Source organism: Astyanax mexicanus, chromosome 2, assembly GCF_023375975.1.
Source record: "Astyanax mexicanus isolate ESR-SI-001 chromosome 2, AstMex3_surface, whole genome shotgun sequence".
NCBI lineage: Eukaryota > Metazoa > Chordata > Actinopteri > Characiformes > Acestrorhamphidae > Astyanax > Astyanax mexicanus.
Genome location: NC_064409.1, coordinates 60,683,968 through 60,706,193, shown reverse-complemented (window position 1 = coordinate 60,706,193; position 22,226 = coordinate 60,683,968). Strand labels below are relative to the sequence as shown.

General features: G+C 37.7%; 1 protein-coding gene across 1 annotated transcript; it reads left to right on the top strand.

The window, feature by feature from the left end:
* The first annotated feature begins 1,083 nt into the window (after positions 1-1,083).
* Positions 1,084-2,842, top strand: LOC125799166 (piggyBac transposable element-derived protein 4-like). The gene has a single exon (XM_049475222.1). It carries the CDS (start codon positions 1,111-1,113, stop codon positions 2,815-2,817), a length of 1,707 nt encoding a protein of 568 aa, XP_049331179.1. The 5' UTR covers positions 1,084-1,110; the 3' UTR covers positions 2,818-2,842.
* The last annotated feature ends 19,384 nt before the right edge of the window (positions 2,843-22,226 follow it).

Below are 22,226 nucleotides of genomic sequence, written 5' to 3'. Positions count from 1 at the left end.
CTGGTTGTGTGCATTTGCACAATGTGTCAGCTGAATGCATTCATTAAAAGGGTTGTCCTTAATGTCCTTAAGGTGTTTTTTTATAGGGACTCCTACCTACTAACAAGAAATTTGAATTTAGAGGTCTTAAGGGTTAATTAGGAATTCTGAGATCCCTCAGGGCTACCTATTATGTGCACCTTGATCTGAGAAGAAAGGGGGACAGGGGTTGCAGCAGATTAGCAAGAGAAAGAGAGAGAGAAGGAGAGAGAATAGAGGGAATATCTGCTTCATCTTAGAGGGAGATGCATTCAAACACAACCTGGTTTTAGACTCATTTTTATTGGAGTGGCTCTTTGTAAATGTTTAATAAACTCTTAATAGAGTGTCAAAAACAGCATTAAATATCATTAATGTAGGAACAGTAGTGAATTATTGGAAAACATTGAGATATATTTGTATATCTTGACAATGTTGTAACGAAGAGGATGAGGCAGGACGCAAATGCAAGTCTTCTTTATTTTTTTTCATATTTAACCCTTCTATTGTGTTCGGGTCAAAATTGACCCGTTTTCAAGTTTAAATGTGTAAAAATTACCATTTGCTTTTTTGTTCTGGAATGAGGCTTCATCTAATCCTCAGACACACCTGATTGAATGTAGAAATATACATTTTTACCATTTTAGTAAATTCTAAAGGTCTCAAAAAAAAAAAGTTACATCTGTGGTGTTACGGGTCAAAAATGACCCGGCAGAGACTACTGGCTGTTTTATGCATCACCTTAAAGCTATGGGTTGCTCTGAGGATCAATTGTGGCCCAATATGCCCAATTATGGCCCACACACACACACACAGGCTTCTTTCACATGCACAGACACAGAGACATATAGAAAATGCATACAGGCACACACACACACACCACCCCCCACGTGAACTAAGACTTTCTCACAGCATATTGATACATTGTTTATAAACATTGGCCCACATACACACACACACAAACACCACCCCCCACGTGAACTAAAACTTTCTCACAGCATATTGATACATTGTTTATAAACAAACATTGGCACATATAAAGAGGGTTTGGTGGGATATTATTAGTTGAATTCTGTAGGAGTATCAGTCAACATGAGCAAAAGGTATTCTGTTCATGAGGTGCTAGATCATATCTTTGGTAATGATGGTGATCTTGAGGAGAGAGAGGGAAGTGAAGCTGAGGAGGATGTGTCTGAGGAGGAGGATGATGTTCAGTATGACCCTGAACAAGACCAAACATCTGATGAGGAGGACCCAGATGTCACAGATGCTCAAGGAGAGGTCTTCAAGTCAAAAAAAAGTGACATTTCATGGTTATCAAGCCCTCCTCAAACCCAAGCCAGGGCACCGATGGAAAACATCCTCAGAATGACTCCAGGGCCTACTAGATACGCTGTGTCACACGCCCAAGACATCAAGTCAACGTTTGAACTGTTCTTTCCACGACCTATTCAGAGTATCCTACTTGAGATGACCAACATGGAAGGGAGAAGAGTGTTTGGTGATAGCTGGACGGAGATGGACAAAACACAGCTAGATGCGCACATGGGACTGTTGCTTCTTGCGGGGGTGTACAGATCCTGTAATGAAGCTACGGCCAGCTTATGGGATAGTGAGTCAGGACGCCCTATTTTTCGTGCCACAATGTCCCTTCAAGCCTTTCATGTGTTATCAAGAGTGCTACGTTTTGACAACAGGGAGACCAGAGTTGCTCGTCGTGAGAATGACAAGCTTGCTCCCATCAGGGAGGTTTGGGACAAATGGGTGGAAAATTTACCCTTTGTGTACAATCCTGGGCCAGAGGTGACAGTGGATGAACGGCTAGTCCCTTTCAGAGGCCGCTGTCCCTTCAGGCAGTACATGCCAAGCAAGCCTGGAAAATATGGGATCAAAATATGGGCAGCTTGTGATGCAAAAACTGCCTATGCATGGAATATGCAAATATATACCGGAAAATCTGCCACCGGAGTGCCAGAGAAGAACCAGGGCAAGCGGGTCGTCCTGGACATGACCAAGGGTCTTCGGGGGCACAACATAACTTGTGATAATTTTTTTACCTCCTATGACCTTGCGCAAGAGCTTCTAAAGAGGAAGCTGACGATGGTGGGAACAGTCAGGAAGAACAAACCTGAGCTTCCCTTAGCTCTTCTTGGAACGAAAGACAGGGCTCCTCTCTCATCCAAGTTTGCATTCTCAGAAAGAACCACAGTTGTCTCCTACTGTCCCAAAAAGAACAAAAATGTCATTCTGATGTCAACTCTCCACAGGGATGCTGGTGTGAGCAGTAGGGAGGACAAGAAGCCAGACATGATCCTGGATTACAACAAGAACAAAGGTGGTGTTGACAACCTGGACAAGGTCACCGGCACATACACATGCAAGCGGGGGACAAAAAGGTGGCCAATGGTTGTGTTCTACAACATGCTGGACGTTTCGGCATACAACGCATATGTAGTGTGGACTGAAATAGATCCAGGATGGAATGGAGAAAAACCTTTCAAGAGGAGGCTTTTTCTGGAGGAGTTGGGCAAGTCTCTGGTTTCTCCCTATATCGAAAGACGAAAGAGGCTGCCCCGAACCGAAGCGTCTGTTCGTTTGGTGAAAGGGCTTCAGCCAACACTCACATCATCATCCTGTGATACAAACCAGGGAGGAGATTCCAGGAGCAGCAAGAGGAAGAGGTGCCAGTCCTGCCCCGCCAACAAGGACAGGAAGTCCAACACCACTTGCCACACATGCAAGAAATTCATTTGCGCGGAGCACACAGTAACCATCAAATACTGTGATTCATGCATTTGAACACACACACACACACACACAAACACACACACACACACAGTTAAAGTTTCTGATGCTAAGTTTCATGGTTCATAAGTTCATAAGTTCATTCAGAGTGACTCACCTGCACTAACATCATATTATTTTTCAATGTTCAGTTTATGGTTAATGCAGGCGCACACACACACACACACACTGTTGTTGGTCATTGTTCATTTGTTAAAGTTAAATTGCTTGGTTAATTGGTATGGTTAAATAAAAGTTGGTTTTATGGAAAGAAATTTGAACACTTGTTGTCTTTATCCTACTATTTATCTATGCGGCTCAGTTTTGACCCGAAACACCAAAGATGTCACTATTGTTAATAATTTTAAATAATATTATTTTTTTCTTTGGTAGGTGTACTCTAATATAGGTCTATAACACATTTACAGTTTCTAATTACTCAGTCTATAAGTATGACAAATATTTTTTGTGAATTTAAATAGTTTTTGCATTCAAAAACGAGTGGTACTTTTTAAAACACTGTGTCTGTGGAGCCAACTTAAGAAATTTCCCACACTGGTTCCATTTATATGAATGTATACTAAGCCAACAATGAGTTGAAAAACAATATTGGAAGAAAACTGGTGATTTTAAGCATTTTCAAGCATTTTCAAATCACGGGTCAAAATTGACCCGCAAACACCACAGGTGTAAACAGCTTTCTAACACAATATAAGGGTTAAACTAACAAAGAAAAGAACACTAGGGAACACCTAGGAAAAAGGTAACAAAAACAAAACACAGTAAAACAAAGGATGAAGTAAAAGACTTAAACAAACAAGTAAAATAATCAAACAAAGAAACAAACTAAAGAAAACAAACCAGAACACTGTAAACAAAAACACAGCAGGTCAAAGGTTCAACAAACACAACCAAACAAGATTCAAACAGAGTAACAGGACGAGATCAAACAAAAAGCACGACACAGAACAAAGGAGCACATGGGGTATTTATACACTGGCACACACTAGGGACACATGTGGAGGTAATGAGTGGGCGGAGTTACAAATGAGACAGGAGGGGTTACAGATGACAAGGCGGGGCTAAGGCAGAGACAAGACCAAAACACAACAGTAGCACATGGCTGGGAAACATGACAGGTAAACAAAAGAGAACAGAGGACAGGAGCAGGAAGAAACCAAAAAAAGGAAAGACATTGGACAGACACAGGCTAAGGTGTGACAGATGTGCTGTTGATATATTTCTTACATTGAGTATACTTGCTGTTGATATATTACATGATCAAGATTTAATATTCAAAACGAATGACCTTAACCTCAATTCAAAACCTAACCCTAACTTTAACTTTTGATTGTTTATCAGTTTAACATCTACAGATATTAGGTATTACAATTTTGTACACTTTAAATTAAGTGAAAAAATGTCGAATTCAGGTTAAGTCTTCCGTAAAAAGTCTCTTAAATGTTCAGATGCTTCTACATCACTGATTTTTTTGTAATAAGTTACTGAGAGTTTGATGAGTGTTTATTTAATTTAAAAAGGACCACTCAAAATGAAATGTTTGTTATGCCTGGTGCTGAAGGCTCTCCTGTGTCTCCCACATTTTGCTATACCTGCGATCTTCAGACACAATGACATCACTCTCATTAATAATCACATGGTAGTGTACACGGCACTACCAGTAAGCTCATCACCAGAATATTAATTTCACCTGAGCACCCTACTCTGTACTACTTTATACAACCTGACTCTACTCACTCCTCGCCAATTTTTCTATATGGTTCTTTACTTTACAAAGCGTTTATTTCTTGTCTGTGTTAGCTCTTCTGTTGTGACTTTGTTTTTGTATTTCTTTGACTCTGATTTTTGCTGTTTATTCTCTTTGGCTGTTGTTTACCGGTGTTGACCCTTCTTGTTTTGACTACCCGCTGTACCTTTACTTTTCAATATTCAATAGAGTATTTGATTTGCATTGATTTGTATTTGATATGTCCAATCATGATAATGTTTCTACTTTTCTTTGTAATTAAAAATAATACATTTCATAATTATAATATCTTGCCCACTGCTCAGATAATTATCTCTTCTTTTTATCACTATACTATCACTTTGATCACTCTTCTCTCATTTCACTCCATAGACTTAATAGACGAATTGTGTTTTTTTTGTTGCTTTTATACACAAATGTGTACAAACCGAGCCCTGCTAACAAGCACTCCAAATTCCAGTTCCGATTGTGTTTTTTTTTATCCCTGAAATATTTTGCTGTTTACCTTCTCGTTCCTGTTCTTGAAACAGTTCCAGCACCTGCTCAAAAAAGAGGTGAATTCAGGCAATTCCAGCATTTACCCATGCTAATTAAGACCTCGCATCGCTGCGACTAAATAGCTTGCTAAATGAAAAGGACACAAAGACCAGTGCCAGCTAGAATGGCTGCAAAACCTCCAACCTGTTCTCGGGTTGTGCGCGCAGGGTTTGTGTGTGTTCAGTCATTTCGCCACTGATCTCAAGCCAGCTGGAAAGGCGCGCTGGGTGTCCATCCCACTAGCACTCAGCCTCTAATCCACACTGACCCAAATGAGATTCACATCACCAACCACTGCTTATAAAGAGAGACGCTGACACATTGGCCAGATAAACGGCCATTTGTTTTCTCTAACTGATCTTCAATTAAACGCACAAAAAGGATCCAGTGCTGCTACAACAAAAGACAGGCTTTGTGAAAATGAGCGCAAATAAATGTATTAGCTTCTCTTAATTACATCAATATTTCACTATGATTTTGTCTACAAAGAGTATTTAAAGTGCTTTTTATGTACAGTGCCAGTCAAAAGTTTGTCCCACACCCCCCCGTACCCCCCTCTACATCAATGGCTCTGCAGTTTCCACTGTGGAGTCACTCAAGTTCATGGGCACCACCATATCCAGGGACCTGAAGTTGAAGAGGAACATCGTCTCCATCATCAAGAAAAGCACAGCAAAGAGTGTTTTTTCTGAGACAGCTCAAGAAATTCAACCTCCCGCAGACCCTGATGATCCAATTCTACACAGCAGTCATCGAGTCCATCCTTACAACTTCCATAACCATCTGATTTGGTTCCTCCACCTCACAAAACGAGCCAAACTCCAGCGCGTCTTCAGCTCAGCAGAGAGGATCATTGGTTGTTACCTGCAAACGCTTCAGGAGATCTACACCAGGAGGGTGTGGAAGCACGCTGGCAAAATCACTTGTACCTTTTACCAATGTAACAGCCTCAGATGTCTTGTTGCTTTTATGACAGATATATATATATATATATATATATATATATATATATATATATATATATATATATATATATATATATATGACATAACAATAAAACAATAAAGAGTATTAAACTCTCCTGCCAACGAATCTTCTTGGAATTGGCAGTAAGTCATCTACAGGTATTTATGTAGAGTAGTAATAAAAGTGCCAGCATTCTTGAAAAGATGACTGGATCGACATGCATGTGTCTGTGTTGTATACTTAAAAATATAAGTGTATTTTTGTATGTATGATTTAAAATTTTATCATTCTACAACGTATGTAAGGATGGGACTAAAAAAAACAAACCATGTGCATTAAGAAGGCAGTTTTTTTACAGATTTATATGAGGAAGGGAATGCCTTAATTAATGACATGTCATGTACCATTATTATAACATGTTACCGAATGATGTTTAATCCATTATTACTTTAAGAAACAAAGCTCAGTCAATCTGTAATTTTTGAAAATATCTGCAAGTTGAGTCACAAAGACCATCAAAAACATTATGATGAAACTGGTTCTCATCAGGACTGCCCCAGGAAAGAAAGACCAAGAGTTACCTTTGTTGCACAGGATACTTTCATTAGAGTTACCAGCCTCAGAAACATTAAGTTAAGCATTAACCGCATCCAGATTTGAGCCCACGTAATGCTTCACTTTTAACTAAAAGTTTGTCTTTGTGGAAATCAAAATGTGCATCAAAATGTAATTGACTGTATTTTTTTTATATATTGCCTTTAAACATATTGGAATAAACTTAACAAATATACACGGCCCATTTCAAAGGAGGCCTGTTCTACAGCCAAAACTACAATTTGAAGTTGCATTTTTAAATATATGGAGTATACTTTAAAGTTGTGGCTTTTAAAGTACACTGTAGCACTGAAGTACACTTCAGTAAATGCATTTCTTTTGTGACTAAAGCATATCTAAACAAAAAGCACAAAGGATACTTGACTTTGATGTCAGTTTAAGTGCAGGCTATAATTTTAACAATTATTTATACCTTTCATGTTATATTTCAGTATAGTTGCTTCCCTTCTAGTGGTCAAATATTGTATCCGTATACTTAAGAGAGTGTAGAAGTAATACACTGTTATTTGTCCTATAGTAATTGTTTCAGTCTGGCCAAATGCTTGGGCTCCCAAATGTCGGCACAGCCCACTCAACTGCACCTATAAACTCTCCAACCCCCAACAGAACCCCACCCACTAGAACAGCTGGTTTTACCAGCACCGTGCTTCGTCTGATGAAGGGATCTATACCTACTGTCTGTGGAAAGTCAGCAGATGAGGGAGATGTACTGTAAGTACTTTTAAATAAAGTGTTTCTATCGCAGTTAAACGTGAACTAGCTTTTAGCACAAGCTAACACTAATGTGTGGTAAATGCTCAGCCTATACATGGTGTGTCCAGTAACAGGTTATTTGCATAAAAGTGATGAATCCCTTAAATGGCTCATTCTACAAGAATTAAGAAAAGAGCTGGCGAGATCTCTTTATATGACAGTGATTTTGTGCAAACAACTTCATGACCGTGTTTTGTATAGCCCGTAGACCTATTTATAACTTCTAAAACTTGTGTAAAAAGTGGTATATGTCCTCTTTAATAGTATTATATGTTCCAAAGAACTACAACAAATACAGATAAAAACAAACACATAATATTATATATTATTTATACAGAAAAAAAACATTTAATTCTGTCTTTAAAAAAATGTATTGTCAAAAGAAAAGGACTCAGATAGACAAACACTGTTGGTACCATCATTTATAAACTCCCCTAGCATTGAGATGTGGAGATGTGGAGCTGTGTTCTGTAGAATGATGGAGCTCTATTCATTATTCATTGCTTTTTGGGTGATATTGGTTGGGGGGGGTCACCCAAACATCTTGAACCCACTAATTGGTGAATGCAACCAAATCCTCACAGCAATGCTCCAAAATCCAGCTGAAAGACTTCTTTGACAGTTTTTGGACAGTGGAGACAGTTACTCCAACAAAAGCAGGATACACTTTGCTATCCTTGATTTCAACAGAAACATAGGATAATGAAGTGTCCCAATGTGTTTATTAACTAGATATTGTGTGATATTGTGATCCTCCTTCCCCTCCTTCACTCCTCTATCCTATTATTCCCCTTTGACCTCCTTTTATCCCTTTGACCTCCTTTTATCCTGAGTCTGTCTGTGGAGCAGGACTGGGACAGCAGTCTGCCACTGAATGAGCTCCTCTGCCTGGTGAGTTTGGTGCTGTGCAGAGGGTGGTGAACATTGTCCATGATTTTCAGCAGCTTGCTGAGGGCTCTCCTCTCTACCAGTGGTGTTAAGGATTCCATTAATTTATTGTAAACTCTTAGAAACGAAGAACAAATTTAACTTAAGTATGCACTGATTCCACACACTCTCAACTCTCATATTTTTTCTTTTTAAAACCAAGCTATGAACAAGTTCGAGTATACCTGTTTCTCCTGGGAAATTGAATGTAGGTTGTATCTTTAAACCACACAGCTGAACTTTTGTTCAAATGTTGAGAGGGTACATTTATATTGATTGCACTATGTGTTTAGTTCTCCTTTTTAAATATAGGTGTTTTGTTTAACAAATACATGCTTCCAGATAAGTAACATTACTGTACATGATATATTTTCTCAGAAAAATAAAAGACTGTATAGAAACATCATGACCACCACACACACAGAGAGACCAGCAGGAATTTAAAAGGCATTTCATAGTCATTGTCCAAATTGGCAAATAACCATTGCGATCCATCAAGTATGTCATTTTTAGCTGATGGTTTTTTAAGTGAGTAATTGGCTTTAATTATGTTTAAATGGGAAATTATGATTAAATGTAATTAACTACCGCTTCCAATTAGTAACAGACAAGTGTAGATAAAGTTTAGCTCTTAAGAGGAGAAGTATTTTCAGTATAAAGTAATAGGGCCCTATTTTAGCGATCTAGAGTGCACCAGTCCATTGTGGATCGTGCTGCTTGATTTAGGGCGTGTCGTTTTGCACGGCCCGAAAAGCACAAAAGGCATGTACTAATTCTCTTAACTATTCATGGGTGTGTTTTGGGCATAATGTGAAATAAGCCATTTCCTTTAAGAGCCAGGTGAGCTCTGACTTTGACACGTTCGTATCTTAACAGCGCAGCTCAGCAGAGGATGTTCACGCTGTGAATGTATGCCAGCAGCTTTTGTAAGTTAATCATGTCCGCGTATGTTTAACAAGCGGGGGGGTGGGGGGGGGGTACACGTACAGGAATGTACTCTTGAATTGACTGTTGTCTACGTTAATTTCAGTCAGTGGTTCCCCTTGTGTTTTCTGCCGTCAAAATAACAACATGACTGATATTTATCTGAACTACTTGTAGTTGGGCTGCTAGGGAACAAGCTAGTTTAACATAGCATTATTGTTCATGTTGTGTTGTTCTGTTGGTACTTTGCAGTCGTTTTGGTCACTCTGATGTTAGTGTAGGCTAAACTAGCTAAACTAAGTGTAGGTAGTTGTTCTGATATATTTGTAGAACATAAACATAAAAAAAATTATATACAGATACCCACACTATGGCTGTGCATTGGCAGGAACTAGCTGATGTGATAAATATCATGATACAAGGGGTGACAATTCAATATGTTGAGATATATTGCGATAGTGTAAGCAAGACTATATGTTGGAATTGTTTCAATTTTTTTTTACGGCCATAGTTTACTTTTTATCCAATCAGAACAGTCTGATGTAATGAAAGAGTACAACACTGCCCTCTAGTGGTTGGGGTTTAAGCACAACACAAAGTCAACCACTGCCTGAGCCATGTAAACTAATAAATTAATGCAAACTGAATTTGAAAATGAATTCATATATTAATATTTTCTTACATCCCAAACAGAAACATACAAAAACAGACATCTTAAATTATATAACCTGTTTTTGTCCAGTTTTAGATTGACATGATAATGGGTATTTATTCGGTCACGAAATAAACATAAGAAACCAGACATGCCTTTTGTGACTTTAAGTTAAGAATAAAAGTGTGTGAATCAGATGTCTGGACACAGCCATAAATATACTATTTAAGATAACATGTGTTAAATGCATGACATTTAAACAGAAATGTCAGCTGTGCAGGACTGTGCTTTAGACAGAAGTTGTAAAAATAAATTGTAATTTAGTTCAATAAACGTATCACTCATTATCTCCCACCCAGCCCCTTTAAATGACTCATGGTACAGGAAGTGAGTTAATGCATTACCACAGCAACAGGCAACAACAAAGCGAAAGCAATAATGAAAGAAAGACTGTGAGCATCTAACATGCAGAGCTGCACACAAGCATGCAGTGCTCTCCAGGACAAAGAGCATTTTACCCACAGCCTCTTCAGAAATGAGCCCGGCTCAGGTATTCCGAACACATGCAGCCACGCTGGCAGCAGCGAGCTCCTTAAAACAGCGGCAAATGAAAAAAAGGCCTGACACTCTGTGAAGTAAATTGCAGCGGATCAATCGAAAATGTCACCTTCATGGCAGGTCTGATTAAAGGGAAAGTGCTGAATACTCTTTATCCTCCAGGAGAACAGCCGTGTGCTAATGCAGAGCCGAGCCCAGAGCCGACTGATGAGGTGTAAACTAAGACAATCTGCACAAATGCTCTTTCAAATCCTGTAAGCAAGCAAGAACTCCCATGCACACACACACAAACAAACACACACACTAAATCTATTAAACACTCCAGTGAGTCAGGCAATATATAGCAACTCATCGTCCAAAAAACAGTAATGCTACACAGAAGCACGATAAAGGTTAGCAGCAACAAGAAAAATATTCAAATTTAGACTAATATGGTCAATATTTTCTGTGCTATACATTCACAAGTAGTATGTAATGCATGTGTAATGAATGTAGAATGCATGTGTAATGCAACATGCCACACACCTCAGCATGAGGTTCCTAATGTAGAGGTTCCTAATGGCATCCCGCGAGATTCAGTGCAATGCTGCTTGAATATACTTGAATATACACAGTTCCTGCAAATTTTGCAGTATTAGTGGAGTGTTAACAGTGCATTCAGCTGCCGGCGCTCAGAGGGAGAACAATTGGCCCTGCTCCCTCTGGGTGGGTAGATGGCGCTCTCTCCCCACATCACTCCTATGGTGATGTCCGCAACACAGGGAGTCTGTGAGCTGATGTACCGGAACCGTGTCGCTGCGCTTTCCTCTGAGCGCGCTGGCTGCTCGGCAATGCTGCATCAGCAGCAGCCCGAAAAGAAGCGGTGGCTGACTTCACATGTATCGGAGGAGGCATGTGCTAGTCTTCACCCTCCTGGTGTGTTGGGGCATTACTAGTGACAGGGGGAGTCCTAGTGAGTGGGTTGGGTAATTGGCATTGCATTCAGTAGCATCCAAAGGTGTCGAAAGTATCCACATTCATTAGGTAGAAGGTAGAAGTATAGATACTAGATTTTAAAAATACTTCTTAAGAAGTTGAAGTATCAAATCAAGCTTTTTACTTAGGTAAAAGGACTGGTTTCAAAACTACTTAAAGTATAAAAGCAAAAATAATTTGAGGGGGCTCACCGAACCACATATTCTAAAAGCCATAATGACTATAATGTTATATTTAAATGTTATTGTTGAAAATCCGGGATGCACTAGACTCCCTGTTTCAGCTGCAAATATGTAATAAAAATGAATGTATTTTAGTACAATGTACATATAGTAAATTACCTTAGTTGGACATTTCTCTTGAGTTCAGTGTCTTGAGTCTCCTTAGCCACGGATGATCTTCATACTAGGCTACATACATCTGCTATGTTCTTGCTAGAGTGTGGGGGGCGTGATGTGTGCAGGTGTGATGAACTGAGTATAAACCAATAGGGTGTCGGAATTGTGTATGTTTATACTTCTCTACATCCAACCACAATCAAATTCTCTCTATCTGGATGGAGAGATTTATCTGTATAGAGTTTTTTTGAATGACGAGAAGATGGAATGAAAACAAGCTGAAATGTAATAGTCAGACAGTTTAGATAAGTGTGGGAAAATGTGAGGAATAGAAGTAAAAATCCATCTGAAAAAGAATTACTCCAGGAAAGTATAGATAACCACAATTTCTATTTAAGTAAGGTAACAAATTATTTGCACTTCCTTGACACCTCTTAAAACATCTTGCATATTTTCAATCAGGGATAGTTCTGGAGATGTTGCTGGCCATGGCATAGCATTTCTGTCTACAAGGCAAGTGCTTGAAGCAGCAGAAGTTTGCAGATGAGCATTGTCTAATTAAAAGTGGTAATTCAGGATATGTAGGACCACTGGTTGGAGGGCCAGCTAAAATTCTAAAGCTGGACTGCCAAAGTGTATGCAATGAATTCAAAATTGCACCTAATACCACGACACCAGGCTTTCTAGATGTGTGATGTGTAACAACAAAACTGTTGTTAGAGCTGACCATAGTGCCTCCACACATGGATTTATTGGTCATCTCCAGCAAAACAAAAGCGTTATTTGTCTTGTTGTACTCCAGTCTGGCACTTTTTTTAGATACCACTTTAAAATATAGCTCCTTTATAAAGGGTTTATACATGGGTCTTTAAATGATTATCAATTGCATTGTAAATACTTCACTAAACCACTAATGAGCACAACAAATATATAAAAATGGAAAAGAGTGGCCAGCTGTTTGCCAAATAGTGATTCCACATTCATTTATACTGTTAACCTTTGTCTTTTTCATCAGTCAGCATTAGCATATAGGTTAATAAATGTATTATTTAACTACCCAGATTAATGAGTTATTCAGTCATAATACTGTGATGTATACTAACATGTAACCTTTTAATTTTAATTATATGAAACTGACTTTCTATATTATTTTGTTAGATATTTTAATGCTGAATGATGAAAAAGACAAAGTTAGATAAGCATCCAGGCCACTGTTATCTGTTGCCCTTGTGTACTGATGTATTGTAACTGCTTATTAATGGTTTTACAACCTACGTAGTTAATAGCCATTAATAAACTTATTTATAAACACTTTATAAGGGAGTCTTATTTTAAAAGCGGTACCCTTTTTTAAATATACTTAAATATATTTTGTAAATAATGTGCACCATTCAACTCAGTACAGCGACTATCAGAACTAACCACTAACCACACAAAATGCAAGCAAATGATTCAGACCGCATTTAACCATGACCAAACGTTTAACAGCAACAGATTACAAAATCAGGTCCAAAGTGTTGAAGCTTTTAGCACTGTAAAAAAAACCCTCTTTAACTAATTTTGTTTCCAATATTTTTTTTTTACCCAAGGATTCACAGACTCTCTCAGCTGTGGCTCGGAGTTCCACAGCATTTTAAATGCATTTTATTTCAAAAGGTTTTTTGAAAGACTTAATGAGATGAATGACTTAAAAGAGATAATGGCCAGAACATTACAGAAGCAGTGCACGATGATGCATTGCCAGATTCGTCTGGAATCTGGCATGCAGCCTCACTTTTGATCAGCATCAGGGATCGACCGATCATGCCGAAAGATGATCTGCAATCTGTTTCACCATCCCCAAAAACACTGATCCATCCAACTCTATTATCTAATATTCCAACACCTGAAGGAAAATGTGTTTTTTCACAAATGTACGATCATTCGTCCCATTTCGCCCAGTCCTCCAGGACGGAGGGAGCCTGGCCAGTGGCACCAGTCCATCTCTCAGCCCTCAGGGAAGACGATGACATGATGAGGCAGGTGCTGGCATATGTTTTACCCAGAAACAGCATTCTCCAGCCAGGTGGGAAAGATTCTCGCTCTCAGTCTCCCTCCCTCCCTCGCTCCTGTCTCCTGCAGGCCTGCAGTCCTTGCTATTGCTCTCTGAAGGACAGCACCATTTGTAATGGCCACTGGATTTTTGGCTGCTGTTTTTGTTGCTCTGCTCACAGCTGCCAGGCAATGATCTCACTTCATAGCTGTTCCTACAGCTTCCCAACAGTCCGAGGCTTCGTTTTATCGCCCTCTCCATAAAGATTTGTGAGTTATTAATAATGATTCTAAATTCACGGGTCATTGTGCAGGTGATCGTAAAATCTATTTTTAAAAGGCTTGCTCTTATTTTATGATTTGATGGGTGCTGTCAGGTTTTCAAAGTGTCGGATGGTTATAACATAGATGCAAAAAGATACACATGCATGGAAAATTGTGCAAAATTTACACAACAAAAAACGGCTAAAATACACAAACAGTACTTCGTATTTATTGTATTATTTGATCATGTCCTTAAAATAGACGATGCTTGACCAAAGCATCTATCATTTGGTCAGTTGTTTGTTGCAGTGGATTGAACCAATCAACTGATCAACATGGAGAGTAACCCTTTAGGGAAAATGACAATTCATAAAGCTTATGAAGGATTTTGGTCAATGTGTATTTTTCTGTATTAATGCTGCATAATATAGGTAAATACAGTACTGATACAACCCCATACCTTCACAGACCCTGGCTTTTCTATTTGTTGTGGATAACAGTCTGGTTTTATATGGTTCATTTTACCTTTGATAAAGACCACATGGCATCCATTTCTTCCAAGGACGAACAGGAATACTGATTCTTCTGACCACAGTACATGTGATGAAGCTAAAATTGAGCTATTTGGAGGGTGCACAGGTAATATTTGTTGAGTTAGAAAATCTGGAGTTAAACACAAATGTGTGTCAAAGTGTTAAACTGTGTGAGTTATTCTCAAACTTAAACTACAAGTTGAGTTGAGGGGAACTCTTTGTTGGTGTAGAATTTATTTCAGAGTTCATTCCAAGATGTTGAGGAGCATGACTGAACTCTCTAATGGGCGTATCCCCCAATCCCAGCTTACCATCAGTGTAAAGTCTTGCCCACCAGAGATACCTTCCATGGGGTGTTTAATTATATTTTATATAATGGTTGTTTGCCTAGCTGACGTGTTGTTGGCTATAAGAGCAAGTTACCATCTCCTGCACTGTAAAGTGTGACAAAGTGATGGAAATGCACTAAAAACTGCAATGCAATGGAAACATATACTGCCATACACTTGTTGAGTATAAAATTGTTATTGTAATCAGTAATGATGCTTTGTTGTCATTTTCTCCTTAATGTTTTAGGGTTTTAAAATATGTATATATTTTTAATAATATTTGTTTAATAACACACTTTTTTGCATTAATTGTTAACACTGTGAAGAAGTTTATGTTAAAATGAGCTGTATTTTACTCTAGATGGGATAAATATTTTAACTCCCACAACAGTTCAGATTTAACTCCTGAACAGAGTTAAACACCAACTCCCAGAAAATAGTTACTTTAACTCTGTCATAGAGTGTATTAGATGGTCATGCATATCGTCGCTGTCCTATGAAAAACACTTATCTCCATTTTTGTCGATTTTTAGTTTACTACATAATTTGAACATACAAACTTTCCCTTACACTGTGCCAAAATTTCTTGATGAACGGACCAATAGAAACTCTTCAAAATGACCTGAAATAAGCTCTTTTTACATTGACTTCCATTGAAAGTTGACAAGGTTTTTTCTCTCTCCTGTAAAGTTGCTGTTTTGGAGATAAGTGTTTTTCATTGGACAGCGACGATATACACTTAATATGAATTAATATTAACTCTCAAAAATCACTGTAAAGGTAACATTCACTGCATTTATTTTTCCCCTGATTTTTACTTATTTATTTTAAGGTGTGCCAACATTTTCTGTTTTGGGCTTATTGAATTGAATCTGTATACACTATGATCCTACTTTCAAACCTATAATTATTAAGCCGTTTTCAATTTTAGAAGTATTTAACTTGTACACTGTAAGCTTGGATAAGCTAAATTTACTTAAAAAACTTTGAGGAAACCAGTTGCCTTGAAAAAGCTAAGTAATGGGTAATGAAAACTTAAGTTAGCGTAACTTAAAACATCAAGTTATTACAATTAAAGGGGAAATTGATTTATTTCTGATGTAGCCCAGGGAGAATCACTACACACTGATACTGAGTGTCAGAAAATGGGGGACACACCCAGTATGCAAATAGATTGTGCCAAGAGCCAATGGAAAAGAAGCTGCCAATGGCAACAGACTAAAATCAGTTATTATAAGTTGGTTCAACTCAAAGATCTCAGTTTGAATGTATATGTGCTCACAAATGTTCAACTAAAAAGTTGAGTATTGTTTAGAAATATCCCATTTTATGTAAAACAGACTTAAATCAATTGAGTTCAAACAACGTATGGGTTTATAGTGTAGGGATGCCCAGTCAAGCAAGTTAACGCTTATAGCTCCAAAGAACACCAAACACCAACAACTGAATAAAGGTTCAACAGCCTCGGAAATTGGGCTTGGAGAATAAGGATTCATAAATCAAGCACAATGTAGCGGTGGAGGTAAACAAGGCGATTCAGGACTACACAATGCCACATGTTTATTGTGTACAGAGTCATCCATCTACGAGATAAGGGCCTAGGCCAGACCAGAGCATGGGAAGATAAATCTTCATTATCCTGCATGAGGAACTCTAATGCAACAAATTAAAGCCATACATAGTAACAGGTAAAGCAGATTGTGACCTGCATGGAGACGCGGGGCAGGAAGACAGAGAGAAGACAGAGGACGGCACTTTACCGGGAGGAGCTGCCGGGAACGGAGAAAGAAAGCAGAGCGTGAAAGAGAACAAGAGAGAAAGAGAATGACACAGAAATGGATGTGAGAGAGAGAGAGAGCGAGGTTAAAAATCACATAGAAAATAGGAAAAAAGCGAGGACAGAGCGAATGAACAGGAGAACAATAGAGGGTGTGAGTTCACTGAGGGACAGCAGAAAAGAGTGTATAGCAATGAAAGACGGGGGAGGACATGCTGTAGCGGCTGTGTGTGTGTGAGAAAGAGTGTGTGTGTGTGAGTGAGAGAGAATTAATATCAGAGTGTCTAGTAGCAAGTATTTTTAGAGACTCAGGGCAACAGTGAGCATCCATCATTGGGGAGAGAGAGGAGACACGCATGTGCAGGTGGAGCAGACCGGATCAGGGGCCGCCGCAACCAAGAGGGGTCCAGCCTGTCTGTCTGTCACTTTAACCATCTGCCTATGCCACAACGAATCCCATCTCATACCTGTGTGTATAGAATTAGTCTATTGGTACCATGTGGACCACATATATATATATATATATATATATATATATATATATATATATATATATATATATATATATGCTCTGGATTCAGAAGAGCCTGACATAGATATAGAACAGGTATGGTGAGAAATGTTCCTCATGTATAACTGCAGCATGAGGATACAATGCCAATTTTTCTGAAAGTGAAACACTGCAAACCATTAAAGATGCCCCAAATGGTTCTTTGAGTGATGATACTGTATATAAAGAACTATGTTTGGTACCATTAGGAACCATGTCTGTCATACACAAATTAAGAGACCACTTAAAATGATGAGTTTCTTTAATTTGACCAAATTGAAAACCTCTGGAATATAATCAAAAAGAAGAAGGATTAACACAAGCCAACAAACCAAGCAGAACTGCTTGAATTTTTTGCACCAGGAGTGCAGTGAAGCAGTATGTAAGACTGGTGGAGGAGAGCATGCCAAGATACATAAAAACTGTGATTAAAAACCAGGGTTATTCCACCAAATATTTATTTCTTTGCGTTATTTGAGGTCTGAAAGCTCTGCATCTTTTTTATTATTAATTCAGCCATTTCTCATTATCTGCAAATAAATGCCGTAAATGACAATATTTATATATGGAATTTTGGAGAAATGTTGTCCGTAGTTCATAGAATAAAAAACAATTGTTACACAATTTTTACTCAAACATGTACCTATTAATAGCAAAATCAGAGAAACTGATTCAGAAACTGAAGTGATCTTTTTTTTTTTTTCCCCAGAGCTGTATAAAACCTGGAAAAAAAGTGGTCCACTTTTGGTATCAAATGTGTAATTTTTTGTGGCAGTGTGAACAGCACAAAACACTATAAACCTAATTATTCTGTAACACTAATCAGGTTTAGCATGCATTTACATGCAACACCAATTCTCTTCTTCTGAGTGGTGGAAAAATAGTTAAACGATTCACAAAGACTTGCTCTCTTACAATTTAAAAAGTTTTGATTTAAACCACTTCGATATGTGTTTTTAATATTGAAATTTGTTAATATTTTTATTTAATTTTTACTCCAGAAGAGAAGAAAAGGCCACCAGTAGAAGGGAACATGGACGACAGCAGTAACTGAGGAATTCATTGCCGGGATAATGAGCTAATAGACCTCATAAATATTTGGACTGATGTCTCTATTACAGTACTTTTAGAACACTCATGTCTCAAATGCTCAGTGTTTTAAAATGAAATGGTTGAACACAGCCAATGAAGTTTAAAGAAATGACACAAATCAAAGCAGAGTGCTTGGCTGTGAATAGCTTGTCTTAACTTATAGTTCCTGTGTTTCTGATAATTGTATAAAACCAATACTTAAACTGAAGTATTGCTTTTTTTGTTTGTTTGTTTTTTACAGCCCAAACGTTTCAGAGAAATCTATGATATGAGTCATGTGACGGGGTCCTTAGGGGAGGGACGTTACCACCATAACCTGGAAGTGAATAAACTCAAGCCATACCTTTATTTTAGTAAAACGCGCACCCCACTACACCCAAACAAACTCAAACCAACATAACATTGGCTAAGTGGGGATTTAATCATGTAACTTAATGGTTTTAGGTTAGTTTTGCCTCGGGCAGGGTCTTTATACCAGTCCCAGCTAGCTACCTAATCAGTCCAATGCATGCCAGCTGGGACAGATAGGGGCTGCCTGTTCTGGCAGGTACGGTCCCCCCACCTACGCACGTCACAGTCATATTAAAAAGATTGTGTGAACAGCCTAAATAAACCTCAGATTTGGTAAGAAAAAAGAATTCGGACCACTTTCACCTGCTGTGTGAATGTAACCAACAATACTGTTAAGTCCTTAGAGTCATTCCCAGTCTAAGCTCTGCTCTTTAACAAATAATAAAGCTTTCTTTATCTTAATAAACTGTGTGTCTACGCTGGTGTGATAGTCATATATATATATATATATATATATATATATATATATATATATATATATATATATATATATACATAACATACATATATATATATAACAAACGTTTGCAAACTCCAAAATTTAATTAATCCTCCCTCCCTCAAGTGTAGCTGTTGGTTTACATGGTGGTTCACTCTTATATTGCAAACTGTCGCATGTAATAATAGCTAAATTATTTAGTCAAAAGCCAGCAGCATAAAAGCAAAGCTGTTGAATATTGACTGAGGCACTGACATCACTGTGTTTGAGGTGGCATTATTAAATTTACATTTGCCTCCTACTGGGAGAAAAAAAAAACATTCAACTGTGGATAAAAATGACTATTATCAGACACGGCAAACAATTTTTATAGTTTTTTTTTTTTTTTTTTTTTTTTTTTTTACAGGGATCCTTACAGCGACTTTTGTAGTAGACGGCATTCCATGACAATGTATTTTGATTAGTTTCATTGTGTGTCAATAAAGATGTACAGGGGTTGGACAATAAAACTGAAACACCTGTCATTTTTGTGTGGGAGGTTTCATGACTAAATTGGAGAAGCCTGGTGGCCAATCTTCACTAGGTTCAATTAGCAGGGTAAGAGCACAGTTTTGCTCAAAATAGTGAAATGCACACAACATTATATGTGACTTACAAGAGTCCAAAAGAGGACAAATTGTTGGTGCACGTCTTGCTGAAGCATCTGTGATCAAGACAGCAAGTCTTTGCGATGTATCAAGAGCCACAATATCCAGGGTAATGTCAGCATACCACCAAGAAGGACGAACCACATCCAACAGGATTAACTGTGGACGCAAGAGGAAGCTGTCTGAAAGGTATGTTCGGGTGCTAACCCGGATTTTATCCAAAAAACATAAAACCACGGCTGCTTAAATCACGCAGAATTCAATGTGCACCTCAACTCTCCTGTTTCCAACAGAACTGTGCGTCGGGACAATAAGTTATTGTGGTCTAAAACCAGGTGTTTCAGTTTCATTGTCCAACCCCTGTATGTAAAAGCAAAAACAATGAATTAAAGCTATATGGGCTTTTATTCAAAAAGTAAGAAAAGAAAAAATAAAACAAGGATGTACTATGATTAACAACAAGTTAATTGAGGAGCACCTTGAATATTAAATGGCTGAATTAATGTATTTCTAAGATATATCATTGAAACCCTCAGCCATACATAAATTAACATTTTTGACCCATGTTGCGCATTCAAGGGGATGTGATACAAAAAGGGCTTTTATTTAAAAAGTAAGAAAGGAAAATATAAAATAAGGATGCACTATGATTAAAAACAAGTTAATTGAGGAATACTTTGGATATTGAATGATAAAATTAATTTATTACAAAGATATAGAAAATTAAAACTATACGAAACTAAAAGTTTCCCTGGTGAAAAAAAAATACTTAATTGTATTTAAAACATATTGAAAAATGTCTAAGTATGCTGTAAATATACTAACAGATTTATGTACTTACCTAAAATATATTAAAAGTACGTTAAAATATTGAAAGTAATGTTTGAAAGTAAACTTTGATCATACTTTTTTATCTGATAGATATGGGAGGTACTATGGAATATCTTCAAATCTGACTTCAGCTCGAAAGTTTAAATCTGTACCTGTGTGAGGTATGTGAGACGAGGGAAGATAGATAGAATGCTAATTGTAATGTCTCACCCCTCTAATCATCTAATAGACATCTCCCCCTTATGTTCAAACTATTAATCACGTCAGCCAGGCTGAGTAAATCTACACTCAGTGGTATAAATAGTAAATTGTTTTAATTTCTAATAAAGATGATCCTACTATTATTCTGTATGGGTATAATTTCTCCCCTGTAGAACATTGCTTTTAACTAATCACGTAATGACGTTCCTTCCAGTCTGCCCTCAGGCACTTGGAAATTTCCCTCTGAGAACGCCAATACTTTCTTATTTTGCATTTTTTGCAAGTCATAAAATTGAGCAAAATGGTTCAGTATTAGTTTATGTCTTAAATTTGCTGCAGCTTCCCCAATTAAGTTGATTTTAAAGCATGTAAGAGTGGCTCAGGAGTGCGAGAAGCAGACACACGTGCTGATGAAATCAGATGCTGAAGTGATGAAATAGATGGTTAAAAGAAAAAACTGTTCAAAGCAACACATGCTGAAACGGGAGGACGTCTGTCTCAGAGGTAAAACTGTATATACCTTGGCGAGGGTGAATAACAAGCGTCCAGTGCATGGAACTGACATACCAAGAACTTCAAATGCTGCTGTGTCCTTTATCAAAAGAAAATCATGTAGGCCTGCAACCAAACAAGAGCTGTAAGACAATACCTCCAAATTCCAATACCTCAAAACTGTTGGCTCATTTTTTTGGGTCAGTATTAATACGTGCAGTCTGTGTCCTCAGCATAGCTGCTGTAACAATACATTTTTCAAAATTTACTCAAGAATGAACACAATATACAAACATACAGGAATATTAACCGTGACTTTAAAGTACTTTTTATATTTTGTATATATACAGTTTTATTTCTTTACATCAGGCACTAATTTCATGTCACTCTTATTGCAGAATAGTGATATACGTATACTCAAGGGTATTATAAAGTGCTACATACTAACTAATTCAGTTTACAACCCAATAAATATGAGCTAGATTCAGTAACTGTAAACCTGCAAAGTCTTCCTTATTTTATAGATTTTTAAAACTCCCTGGTAACCTCTGTTTTTTTCTTTATAACTTGTTTAAAACATAAATTTCCAAAATGATGTCTTTATTTATTAAAAAAAAAACATCTATTTGTAACTAATTTTAAATTATTATTAACTGAATTAGGATCACATGTTGTCACATTCTCATTCTGTTCTGTGTCACTCCTGTCTGTCTGCCCTCTCTCTGTGTTCTCCTTGGCTGTATTCGGAATGGCATACTACTATACTGCATACTGCATACTGCACTAGTATGTACTGCATACTACACACTGCCCAGTATGTAGTATTCGGTACTGCAACACTTTTGATTGTAGTACCCTACATGGCCCCATGACA